Below are 12,603 nucleotides of genomic sequence, written 5' to 3' on the forward strand. Positions count from 1 at the left end.
GCTCGGGAGATTGGCCCGTGGAATCTTGAGTGTTTGGGGCACAAAGCGAGATCCCGACCCCTCTTGCCAAGGTCCACACAGGCACTAAGTCTAGGCAGTTAATCCCTGGAAAGGGCTTGAAGGTACACTGCAGCGTTACACTCCTAGCGATGCTAGTCCTATGTGCTCAATGTTAGCCATGTAAAAAGGCCTGGGCATAGGGGCTTGGCGATCCCCGAGCCAACAGGGTAATCAGGGTACCTAGATGACACTATTATGCCTTGAAAATTGTCTCTGCTGCCCTAAAAGGCCCCAGGTTCCCACACTGGAGCCTAAATCCTTACGCACGCTGTTGTTAGCGGTCAATCATCCGGCCGTTCGTCCAATGTGACTTCGAATACCAATCGAATCCCAATTTCATGCGCGATATTGATCCGCTGATAGAAAGTCGGAGTCCAAATGCAGTTTCGAAAAGATGCATATGACACTCCTTTTTGCTGCTGGTCTTATTCGAGGAATTGTCTCCGTCCATATCACCCTACCCCACAGCTTGTCGGAGGGCTGGGCTGTATCCGATAAACGCGATAGCTCTGAGCAGCGTCTTACGACAGATCACACCCGCCATGGCAACTGGACCGAGTTCGATTGCAAGCACCCACTAATCACAGATGCACTTAACTACACGCCCTCTGAGAAATGGAAGGGCCTGAACGCAGACGCTGCGTGGGGGGATGTTGTCAGAATCTGGAAGGATACCGACCGTTACAGAAGGATCAAATTCATGGAATCAATCAGAGCTACCCTCACTACAGGGGATGGCGCCAGCTGTGGAGTAATTGACTCTGATGGATGTGTCCCATTAGACTGTCCAAACGGTGCTAATGGACCGATATCGGGTCCCGCGGCGCAGCTTATCTGGAATTCGCTGGCCCAAGTTCATCAAGAATACAAATATCATTATGAAAACCTGCATTTAGGCGTCGCGGTACCCAGCGAGGTTGTTGAGGATTTCGAGGATCAATTTCTGTCGGTTATTCCACGGCACAACGAAAGTTGGCCCTTGTTGCTTGCTGAACTGACAACCCTCGGATACCTTTCGACTGCCGGGTCGCTTTACAAGAGGCTTCAATATTACGATGCGAAGGACAGTGCTCTATACAACGCCAAGAACACCACTGTTGATATCATCGAGCAAGATGTTACCATTGCAAGAAACCTTTCGGCCAGCGTCTATACCCCTCCATTGCCGGAGACAGAAGATACCTTCTCTGGCTATATGAGCCAGGTGATCGAGAACTGACGAGCCATCACTGTTCTTGCGCTCAGGCAGCTGTTCAGCGGAGCCGATGAGTCGCTTGAGATCCTGTGGGGCATTATTTCCAATGGAAAGCTCATCAGCGGCAAGGGCAAAGAAAGACTTCCCGAGGACCTTGACTCTGCCAATTACCTGCACGAAACGTTAAAACAAAACGTTGCTAAATCATTCTTTGGTTATTTAATTCCCGCCATCTGGCATCTATCCAAAACGTATGCCTTTGTCATTGACTCGGGTTACGGGTGCTCTGAAGACAACAGGCTCAGCCATTACATCGACAGAGTTACCGCGAATGCAACGGGTGTGTGTGTTGATGAAAAGCAATACTACCTCGTGTATCCAGACGGTGATTCCAGAACATGCCATTGTCAGGTTATGACCGGTAGAGGCCCTTGCCAGCTGGGTTGCACAAACAACAAATTCTCGGCACCTCCGGGACTAGACTCGCTGGGCACCATATACAGAAAGTTTGGAGGCATCACCAAGGAGGATCTGGTCGAGGGTTCCGTCCGCACATGGTTTGAAAATGTCAAGGAGAATGGCGGGCTCGCAGATCCTACCAACAAAGAAACCATCGATGACCTGCTGGACGGCAACATTACGACCCCTGGATTCATACGGATCCCAGTCTGTAGCCCCGAACGAGCATTTCAATCCTGGGACACTGCCAAGCCAGGCTCCAGTGAATTCTATCCCTGCGACATCCCGCCCGGAAGAGACACTTGCCAGGAGTCAACATTTGAAGACCAGATCACCGACGCATCGCCGAGCATCGATGACTGCCTCACTATCATCGAGAATATCGAGGGCGATGGCACCAGTGATTGGACACACTGGGTGGTTGGCATGCCACATCGTGAGATTCTGTGGGCCGGAACTTGTGCATTTGGCGTTGAAGCTACAAAGGTTCACGGCAATGTTGACTTCGTGGTCGGGGGACAGGATGTTATCGATATTATCAATGAGTCTGTCAAGCGGTTTGGTCGAGATGGAAAGGTCGGAGCCAAGGGAGAAATGAACTGCAATGGTAATATCAGACAGCAGCCGGTTCTCTGGGGCATATATCATACGAAGTAGATGTGTTGAAAGAAACACCTATGCGTAGATGCCATTTCAGGGACCGAGGGTTGTGGGACGAATGGGGTATCCGGTTTCTTTTCCACTGTGTCTTTGGCACTTATGTAGCGTTAACAAATTTCCTTTAGTTCTCTCTGGCTCGGTTATTCTATTACTCCAGATTGAATCAGACCGCTCTTAGCTACACGCACCATCGGGGTGAAACATAGTAAGGTCTACAGTCCAGCTACATTATATATCTTTGAGACAACGGATAAAGTTGAGATGGCTACCCGAGACCCGCGTGAGAGTGACACATGAGAGAGAACATCGAATCTACGGACGTCACATTTTCTTCAATGTCTCCACAGGAGTTGACCTACTCGGAGATTGAATTGTCCACCTTCCAGGGCACATCGCATCACGAGGCAGGTCTTGGCACTGGCCCTCGTCTCGCGTCGGCCCCGATACGAGCGCAGCTTTCCCCGCTTAGTGTCGATCAGCCGTTCCTTGTAGCGGGGGATTTAAACACCGGGGTAGAAAGACACGAAGATATCTCAACGTCTTTCTCTTTGGTTTCTCTTGGTTTCCCTTCATTTCCCGCGCATAGCGTCTTTCTATACCAGTCCCGGATCAGGCTGCGGTCGGGAAACTACATCTTGCCCAAAATTTAGCTAGTCAGGCAGCTCCCTCCCCCTATGGCCTCCTTTGCAGCTTCAGTAGTCCGAAATTCGGTATTCCGGACACCTTCTTCCGCTTTCCGACGTGTATCCTCTCGAACCCTCACCACTCGTGCAACGTCCTATACACTCAATACCGGTGCAAAGATCCCGGCGCTGGGATTCGGGACATTCCAGGACCCTGATTCTCAAGAAGAGACCGTCAGCCGAGCGTTGAAAAAGGGCATGCGCCTTATCGACACAGCTCGGGTATATGATGTTGAAGAGCAGGTTGGACGAGGAATCAAAAAGAGCGGCATTCCTCGTGAGGACATCTTTCTCGGCACCAAGTTGTGGTGCAGCGACTATCATCCTGAGGATGTCGAGCGCGCCGTGGACGACTCCCTGCGTGATTTGGATACCCCATACGTTGACCTTCTACTAATGCACTACCCCTGTACCTTTAAGCGAGGACCTGATCGATTCCCTCGGGATGCCGAGGGGAGAATAGTCCACGGCGAGACAACATTTGTCGACACGTGGAAAGCAATGGAAAAAGTAACCCGGACGGGCAAGGTGAAGGCAATTGGCGTTTCGAATTTCAGCATGGGTGAAATCAAGACGTTGCTTGACGAGGCTTCTACAGTGAGTAATTACACGTGCCAGGCGATCATCAGGAGGCTAATCTATCTCTCAGGTCCCAGCCGTTCATCAGATGGAGGTCCATCCCTATCTACAACAGAAGGAATTCAACCAATGGCTGCAGAATTTGGGGATTCACGTCGTCCAGTTCAGCCCACTCGGTAATATGAATGACTTCTACCGACAGACTGGGTGGTCTAAGGAGATTTCACACATGATGCGGGTGATCGATCAGCCCGTCTTGAAGGAGATTGGGGAGAAATACAACAAGAGCCCGGTTCAGGTTGTACTTGCGTGGGGTATCAATAGTGGTCGTTCTGTTATCCCTAAGAGCGTTGTCGACTGGCAGATTGAGCAGAACTTAGAGGCCGATTTTGAGCTGCAGACCGAAAATATGGCCAGGATTGCGACCTTGGATGCTAAGGCTCGATTCAATGATCCTAGCTTGGACTACGAATGGCGTTTGTACAGTGATCTGGAAGGTATTGATGGCACGATGAGAGGGAAGACTCATTAGGTATTTCTCAGATGTTACCAGAACCTGTATATAAATTCAAACGTGCTCCATCAAAACCATTTTGTCAAGCATGGATAATCTGTTATTCAGATCAAAACATTTCCGTAACCTGTAGTTTTTCCAGGTAGTTATATCTATCAGCCGAGAGAGAAATAATATTTAGTTGGCTTGGGCCTCATGACTCTCCTATTATGGTGCTCAACTGTAAAGAAACATCCATTTCTTCATTTAGATGACACATAGGGGGAGGGAAGTAAGCACCATGTAGCCTGCTAGGTAGGTTACAACTGGGTAATCAGCCATGCAAGCAAGTCCACTATTAGCTATAACATTTTAAGCAATTATATATTTAGATGCATCCGCAGAATATAACAGGAATATTTGGAGAAATATATATTAGTTCCCTCCATCGAAGGTTCGGCAAATTCCCAGACTTGCTTACTGCCTTGAGTTTATACAGAGACGCAAACCGACTAACAAAGAAGCTTGAATTCAATTTACAAGTAGACTTTTCTTTCTAGAAAAGTCATTATGATTCAGTATCCCCGGAATATAGCTGCCTCAATCTTCTGCAGGGAAGATCATCATCGGGCAAGGGCTGTCTATTGTGGAAGGAGTCAGGTCGGAAATGTAAAGCCAATCAAGAAAAATAGTAAAAATGTGTGATTCCCCGCAAGCTGAAAATAACCTCGCATCGGAATTACGGATGAAGGGCGGCGGGGTGAAATCTTCACCCCACCGGCTCCACCCCCTGTTGGCCACTGGGTGTGGGGGACCCGTACATAAACCGTCCATATACAACAGTAACCTCCCCGGCAGGTTTACTGAAAGGCACACTCTCAAGAATCAAACACTACTTCACTACCCAGCAATCATGGCTGCACAACACAAATCAGACACGGTCTTCACGCCCCTCGCACCCCCAGATAAACACCCCTTATTCAAATACAACGGCTTCCACCCCGGTGCAGTGCAAACTCTTCCCAAGGGCCATGTTAAAGAGCCAGGTTATCAAGCCTTCCCAGTGGATGTGATCTGGGAACGAGACCAGGCGATCTCTATGAGAGACGGCATCAAGTTATACGGCGATGTCTTCCGGCCCGCGGAAGGAGAAGAAGTCCCTGCAATCATCCCATGGAGTCCATACGGAAAGTCCGGAACCGGGACAATGGATTATGACAATATGGGGCCATTCCGAATTGGGATCCCATATCAGCAGCTGAGCGGATACGAGACTTTTGAGGTGTGTCCGTGTTCTGAAGTAAGTGCGACAGTGACTAATAAATGCAGGGTCCCAACCCCGCGGAATGGTGCTCGCGAGGATATGCTGTTGTAGACATTGACGCTAGAGGCTCGGGGAATTCTGAGGGAAACCTCATGTTCTGGGGAGAACAGGTCAGTCTATGAACATCTCCTGCTTTACGCCTACTAACCCGTCTCAGGAAGCAACTGATATCTACGACTCGATCACCTGGATTGCCAGCCAACCGTGGTGCGATGGCTCCGTGATTATGATGTAAGTGTATTTGGACATCGTATGAAAATTCCATTGACAATAGTTTAATGTAGGGGCAACTCGTGGCTCGCCATCTCGCAAGTTAACTTTGTCTCCCGATTCACCCATCCCAGCCTCAAAGCTATCGCACCATGGGAGGGTCTCACGGACCCCTACGTCCACCAGATTTGCCGCGGTGGCATACCACACGGCGCCTTTTTCGAGATGATTCTTAAAGGGCTAGCAGGTGCTTTACTCTGACCGCCCGACCCTCACCCTGTTTCCCAACCTCGACTGACATGTATATTTCCTAGGATTTGGCGGCGCCGAGGCCATCGGTGCTCTGCTAGACACTCATCCTCTGTTAGATTCATTCTGGAAGGCCAGGCAGATTCACACCGAAAACATACGCGAGATCCCCATGTACCTGACCGCGTCATACTCGACGGGTCTTCATTGTGAAGGATCCTTCCGGACGTTCGAAACAGCGCCAACACAGCGGAAATGGCTCCGTGTGCGCGCTACCCAGGAATGGCACGATATCTATCGTCCCGCAGTGATAGACGACCTGCAGCGGTTTTATGACTTTTATGCTAAGGGAATCCAGAATGGATGGGAGACGGATACACCGCGGGTTCGGCTGAGCTTGTTAGGCTACGATGGGAGTCCAACGAGAACAATCGAGGAGAGACACGAGACGGAGTGGCCGCTTTCTCGTCAGAGAAACGTGAAATATTTCCTCGATGCTACTGGGAACTCCCTCGTCACTGCTCAGCCTACGTCTAGCGGGGAGGTCAGCCATGAAGGACACTCCCTAACCGCATCATCCGTTCGTATCCCTCCCTGTAACCGACTTTGACTCCAAATAACGATTCTAGGATTTTACCCTCTACTTTGATAAATACACCGAACTGAGCGGTCGCCCCTTCGTCAAGCTCTACATGTCCACCACAGCAGGCACAGACTTTGACGTAGTCGTGCAAATCCGCAAGATATCGGCCACAGGAGGGCTGCTCGAATCGCTTAATTGGTCTCCCATGCCCAAGCCAGCTCCTCAGGTTCCAGACGTCAACATTGCAAAGCACCTCGGTCAACAGGGCATGCTGCGCGCTTCGCACCATGTCAGTTTGCGTCCTCGCCAGAGCGAGGATGAATTCCCCGTCTATGACCATGACTCCTGGCAGGATATTACCCCTGGAGAAGTGGTACCGCTGAAGATTCCAATCTGGCCCGTTGGAATCGTGTTCGAAGCTGGGGAAGGGCTGATGCTGCGAGTGTCAGGGCACGACATGTCCCTTCCAGAGACGGAGATCATGAGGTTGACTGCCCCGGTTGATGAGAATCAGGGTGTGCATACGGTTTATACTGGAGGGGAGACGGGTAGCTATCTTGTTCTTCCTGTTATTACCGAGTAAATCGTTCCGTGGATCGATCAGTCAAACACACCTTCAGTCATTTAGAATTTTGGTGGGAGCACTTGATAGACCTCCGTTTGCTTTGAAGTTCTAGTAAGAAAGTACGTCGTTTTCCTGTTTTAGTGCCGGCAAAATGACATACAGGGACTTATTAGCAGGTTATGATGTCGGCGTTGAATTACAAACTAAACCCTTGATCCTTCTTGAGGAATTCAAGCTAGCTATGTCCATTCACTCTCTCGCCTCATGCCCTGCCCGCAGACCCGCATATCTCCATCCATTTGATTGTGAGATCTGCCACTTTCTTTATCCCTTCCTCGATAAGCTGGGTATGTGGTATCTTGCCCACGTTCTCCCGGAGATGGTCGTAGTAGTCATCCAACACTAGCCGGTTGACGTTGATTTTGGTGACCCCAGCAGCCACGCAGCGTTCCATGGGCTCAGGGGCAAACCCATTGGTGCCGTGTAAAGCCAATGTCAGGTCCGCAAACGGAAAATATATTGATTGAAATCTCTACGGAGGCATATACCATAAAGCTTGCTATATAGTTCAAGGTAATGATAATGCCCTCAGTACTGGTTTCATGCGCTAAAATTGCAACATTTCTACAGTATAAATCAAATTATAAAGGTATAAAAATTAGTACAGTTTTCAAGTCCAGAATCCCTAGTTCTAGAATGCACCTTCAGAGCATGTTCCAGTGTTAGCTCTACATGAAGTACAAACACTCCTAGGTAGGAGCGCCAATGGCAACCGAATGGTGTTCATTTTTAGGACCATAGGAATGTAAGCCTTGAAGAACCATCTGAACGGTACACAAATTGTCCCAGAGTCGATCAACTGAAACCCATGATTGCGAACGAGACGCTGAATTGTCGGTGAAGCCTCGCTCGCGTATCTGACAAATTCAACATGACATGGACCTCTATGGCGGTAATTACGCTAGCCATTTGAATGTCAGAACGATCGACTCGGTTGCGTCGTGGGATTATGTTGGATAAAAGCAATCGAATTGAGTCTCCACCAGTGTGGCTCTTAGAGTATGCCTACGATCGAAGTGCCATATGACCAACCTTTTTCTCTCCTTCATTTTTATGAAGTTCACCAGGTATATAAATATATAGAAAGCGGTCGTGACGCATATATATCCCAATGAATAATACTATTTGAAGTAACAAGCCTAGTGGTTCTGGACTATAGGGATACCCATAGGGGGTATTAATTAGTCGATGTTCTTGCACATATTAATAAGGGATCAGGAATTGGGATAGTGCGGCTATTCGTGCAGGCTAGACTATGGAATTTTCGCAACATCTTTCGTAACTAGTCTGATTCTTCTCATGCGGTGCAGATTCTCAAAGGCTTGGCTCACGTGGATTGCCATCAACGACTATTTTCTAACTGCAATTAAGGGTTTTCTCAGTCAACCAAAATGAAGGGCTAAAAAAAAGGAATACCAAGAAAAACATACAACAGCCGGGATTCGCTGGTGGTCACCCACCCAACTACTAACCGGCCGGCGTGAGGCTTAAGTACGGCTGAGCGGACGGGAAGCCCTGTTTTCCTCACCCTGTGGTCGTATGTACTGTACACACAGAAGGAATGGTAAATGTAGAACCTCTGGGAATGCGCACATTGATGATGGAAAAAGAAGAAAACAATTGTTTACTCTTCAACCATATTCTGTCATTTACGCACTGCTGATATTTTCTATATGTCTGTCCAAATATACCAATTCATATTCCAAATCCCATACTTTGCAGGGTTGCCAAGCAGTAACGGATTTGTACCTCGCTGAGTCATTCATTTGTAAGCTTCCTCCCCAATCAGATGGTTTAGCCGGACCGCGTCAGCCACCACCCAAACATCCATCAGGGTAGTGGCATACGTCAGAACAAAACAGGCTCTGTCAAGAGGACAGAGCCTCTTCTGATAGTCCAAAATGAAGCGAAGTGCCGACTGTACTTTCTCAGACCAGGGTTTGGATAAGCGAGCCAAGTCAACTCACCACTCACTTCCTCCCACTGGCCTCCCGTTAAAGAAAGAGTATCTAGCACAACTTGATATGGCATCGGGGCTAAACACGTCGCTCCCTCCACCTTCTACATCATCTCTGTCCCGATCTCGATCGTCTAGTCCGCAGAAGCCCAGCGAGTCCACCTACCGTATGCGAACGCTTCTCCGTGCAGGGATCTATGTCGACGTGGACGTACCTGAAGAAGTAAAAGACCAAATCAATATCGCCCTTCAAACACCCCCAACAGATGCAGCCACCCTTGAACGTTTAGTATCGAAGCTTCAACACGTGTCCATGGAGCTGACTGCGGCTCAAGCAGGAGAAACAGAGTGGACTGATCTGTTGTACGAGATCGTGAAAGGCCTGAAACCTATAAACCTTCTGGTTGCACGAAATAGAGGTGCATTTGACCAATACATCCAATACATATAGAGACTGACATTGTATATTTTAACAGATTGGAGGCCAGATATCAAACCTCGAGTTCATCAACCGTCGGTTCCCCAAAAGCGGCTATGCGATACAAGCGGAGTTCAAGAGTTAGACGCTCCTCGAAGTAATACAAATTCGGGAGACCCCTTCCCAGATCGCTCCGCACAACTCGCGGACGAAACTAATCCATACAGGCCGTCGACAGCTCGGTCAAAACATCCGCGCAGGCACCTATGACCCCATTCTATCTAAAGAATCCCCGTCCCGACATATCAGTAGGTATCTCAGACCGAGCACTCGCAAATATATTACAATCTCGTCAGGTCAGAAATGCCAAATATCTGTTGAATGACCTTCAGGAGACTCGCGATCTTATTAGCGATCCCGGGGTGAACCCGCTCAGTTTACGATTCCCGTTTTTTCTTGTTGAAGCAAAATCTGGTGCAACGGGCAGCAATCTTTATCAAGCACAAAACCAGGCAGCAGTCGGAGGTGCTTCGGCAATAGAAATCTTAAAGGGGCTTTATAAGGCGTGTGATAGCCCGGTACTCAATACGGCGCCCCCGAGTGGTGTAAACACTGCTCACTGTTGGAACGAGACTGACGGCAGTTACTGCATGGCCAATATTGACATGTGGCGGACCACGCGTGAAAGTCGAGCATCTGACTTTGTCTCCAAAATCTCCAGTATTTTGAATTGGGGCTCAGGGACGTTTCAAACCACAATACTCGAAAAGTTGAGTTTCTTTAGTGCCCAAGATAGCCCCTCGACCTTTCAACCAGAATTATCTTAGTGGCGTGAATTCATATCATGTAGACATCTATCTGCAACAACAATTTTACGCTTCCACGCCTAAGAACACTCAGAAGTTGCCAAAGAACCCGGCACCATTGTCCAAATCGCTTCTTGGTCTTTATCAACTTTCCGAGTCGCACGCGAAATGAGGCACCGCGAAGGCGGTCATGCAGTAAGCTCCTCTCCATCCAACCCAATGTCCCGAATCCGTAGGGCAGTTTGAAGTTCGTTAGGTGATTGATATAAGCTCTAGTTATCTGAAACTCTTCCAAGGGGCATATAATTGGCTATTTACTGCCCGTCTTCTATTATACACAGACGTGGACTGTAACCCATTGTGTCCGTACCTAAGCCCAATTCTACACCTTCTTGGCCTCGCATGTGCTGTTTACACCTTCCGATTCCCAACACCCACTTTGTTCACATCCAAAGCACGCCGTGCTCTTTGCTCAGTGGCCCGTTTACCCCCAGCCACTCTTTCATTGCGGCGTAAGGCGGTGAGTGGGTCGATTGGCGCGCGGGAAGGGCCAAGTTCCTGGGGTAGCGTCCCGGGGAAATTCATGTTCCAGGAATAATATATATAGTTCTCACCAATTCAATACCATCAGCTCTCTGTCCACGTCCACCATCATCACTCCTTATTTCTCGTCGCTTTTCCACGCCATTCTCTCTCACCTATCTGATCAGTTATTAATTTTAAAATTTCTCGCTTACGACTAGCGTAAAGGATGTCTGCCTTTGTAGATACACTCTCTCTTGTTACATCGACTTCCTTGTGTCCTGACATTCTTGATTTCCTGTTGTTTTCTTTTCCACTTGTTTTCATATTTCCTATCCCGTATTTCACTGTGTTTGCTCAGTGTCTCTCTGGCGGTATTTAGTCTCTTGTGACTTCTTCCTGGAAGGATGTGGGAGTCAGAAGGAGGAGAACATAGTTGACGGAGATCCAAGAGTTAGAGATGGGAATGAAGTTCTTATTTAGCTTTCTTATTATGGAAATCGTCGCTCTGAAACATGGTTTCGAGATAGAGTACAATCCAGGATGGGAGAAGATGGTACCGTTTGCATACAATCTAGTGTATGGAGGTACTTGAATATGCCTTTTTACGTCCCTCGCGCAGTGGCGCGATTGAACTTGATTATAGTAGCGGTGTTATTCGGGTACACCGTACAGAGCATTCTCCCATCGCAGCCCATAAAATCATCAAAGACCCAAAACGCTGGTCTGAAATGCCGCCCGATATTGGTCCCTAGTCCAGTCAACCAGCCTCTGAAGGGATATGACTAACTTGTAGATACCAAGTATCGATTCAGTTTCTCCCAACAGCAGTCGCTCAAACGTCTGCGCTTTGCCACTCTGATTTAAGGCAGTCGTCACGAACCACCAGTGGTGCTGCATCACGACGATGCCAGGCAGAAATTCGATCTCCCCAGAGGGTGCCAAACTGCCACCATCTGTATCCCAGTGCAAACTGCGCCACTGGGTCGCGTGCCATGTAGCCACCTGCAGTAGTGCAGTTTCGTAGCCTATACTGGGGCCTTTAGTCTCTATTAAGATAGCGATAAGATACTTGGTCAGGTCAGCCCAATCCGTATGGTTAATTAATATTGCCGGACGATATTTGCAGAAGGATTAGGTGGCTTAGTATTATTGCGAGGTTGGCCCAGGCTGAATGCAGATGCAGTAGTCCACCATCTTGCTAGGTAATTTACCAGGTTGGTATTCAGGGGCAATCTGGGCTGTAAGGCTGAAGTGGGTTAGCACGCGGACGAATTAGTTTCTTAAGAAATAAAAAGCAGGATATACCAGCATCGATAGTCGACAAGGTCATCCGCACCGGGGCTGTCTCGAAGAACCCAATCCAGGATACGTGAATGCACATTATTATTCTAAGACGACTCAGGGTGGTTATTCTTAAAACACCTGCTTGCACGGTTATAGATCTTCCGCATAGTGCGTATGCCAGGTAATTACAACTTTTCAAACTCAAGGCTATCTCCAAAATTCCAGGCTGCGATCGATCGTTGGTCTGCGAGCTATGAATACAGCCATGTAGACATTACCGTGGGTAAAAGGCCCTAGTTCACAAAGTGGGGTTGTATATTGTTTTGGAGGTTCCTTGGAAGGATCCCAAAGCTACCAGCTATCCTTTCCAATTCCGTTGTCAACGTATCGAGTAATCTTAGCTTCATGTTATTACAAAAGTCCGCTCTCAAGAATCCGGTCTCTTCGAGCTCTGCATTGCGCAGCTGTTTAGTGGGGGATAAGTTGCGGGTGA

The 12,603-nt window shown here is 48.4% G+C and overlaps 4 protein-coding genes across 4 annotated transcripts; all 4 read left to right on the forward strand.

Annotated features, from left to right (window-relative positions):
* Positions 1-438: 438 nt before the first annotated feature.
* P170DRAFT_447329 (uncharacterized protein) lies at positions 439-2,371 on the forward strand (the record flags this gene model as incomplete). The annotated part of the gene is made up of 3 exons (XM_024850865.1): positions 439-482; positions 529-1,264; positions 1,310-2,371. The coding sequence occupies 3 exons, from the start codon at positions 439-441 to the stop codon at positions 2,369-2,371; spliced, it is 1,842 nt and encodes a 613-aa protein (XP_024705028.1).
* A 560-nt stretch (positions 2,372-2,931) lies between these two features.
* On the forward strand, positions 2,932-4,168 carry P170DRAFT_495912 (aldo/keto reductase; the record flags this gene model as incomplete). The annotated part of the gene is made up of 2 exons (XM_024854089.1): positions 2,932-3,654; positions 3,707-4,168. The coding sequence occupies exons 1-2, from the start codon at positions 3,049-3,051 to the stop codon at positions 4,166-4,168; spliced, it is 1,068 nt and encodes a 355-aa protein (XP_024705029.1). The 5' UTR covers positions 2,932-3,048.
* Positions 4,169-5,042: 874 nt separating this feature from the next.
* On the forward strand, positions 5,043-7,078 carry P170DRAFT_357675 (alpha/beta-hydrolase; the record flags this gene model as incomplete). Its single annotated transcript, XM_024844234.1, has 6 exons — positions 5,043-5,411; positions 5,459-5,563; positions 5,611-5,684; positions 5,738-5,910; positions 5,978-6,492; positions 6,542-7,078. 6 exons carry the CDS (start codon positions 5,043-5,045, stop codon positions 7,076-7,078), a joined length of 1,773 nt encoding a protein of 590 aa, XP_024705030.1.
* Positions 7,079-9,144: 2,066 nt separating this feature from the next.
* P170DRAFT_447332 (uncharacterized protein) lies at positions 9,145-10,322 on the forward strand (the record flags this gene model as incomplete). Its single annotated transcript, XM_024850866.1, has 3 exons — positions 9,145-9,496; positions 9,554-9,627; positions 9,723-10,322. 3 exons carry the CDS (start codon positions 9,145-9,147, stop codon positions 10,320-10,322), a joined length of 1,026 nt encoding a protein of 341 aa, XP_024705031.1.
* Between the last annotated feature and the right edge of the window lie 2,281 nt (positions 10,323-12,603).

The sequence above is a fragment of the Aspergillus steynii genome, assembly GCF_002849105.1.
Source record: "Aspergillus steynii IBT 23096 chromosome Unknown P170scaffold_4, whole genome shotgun sequence".
Classification (NCBI taxonomy): domain Eukaryota; kingdom Fungi; phylum Ascomycota; class Eurotiomycetes; order Eurotiales; family Aspergillaceae; genus Aspergillus; species Aspergillus steynii.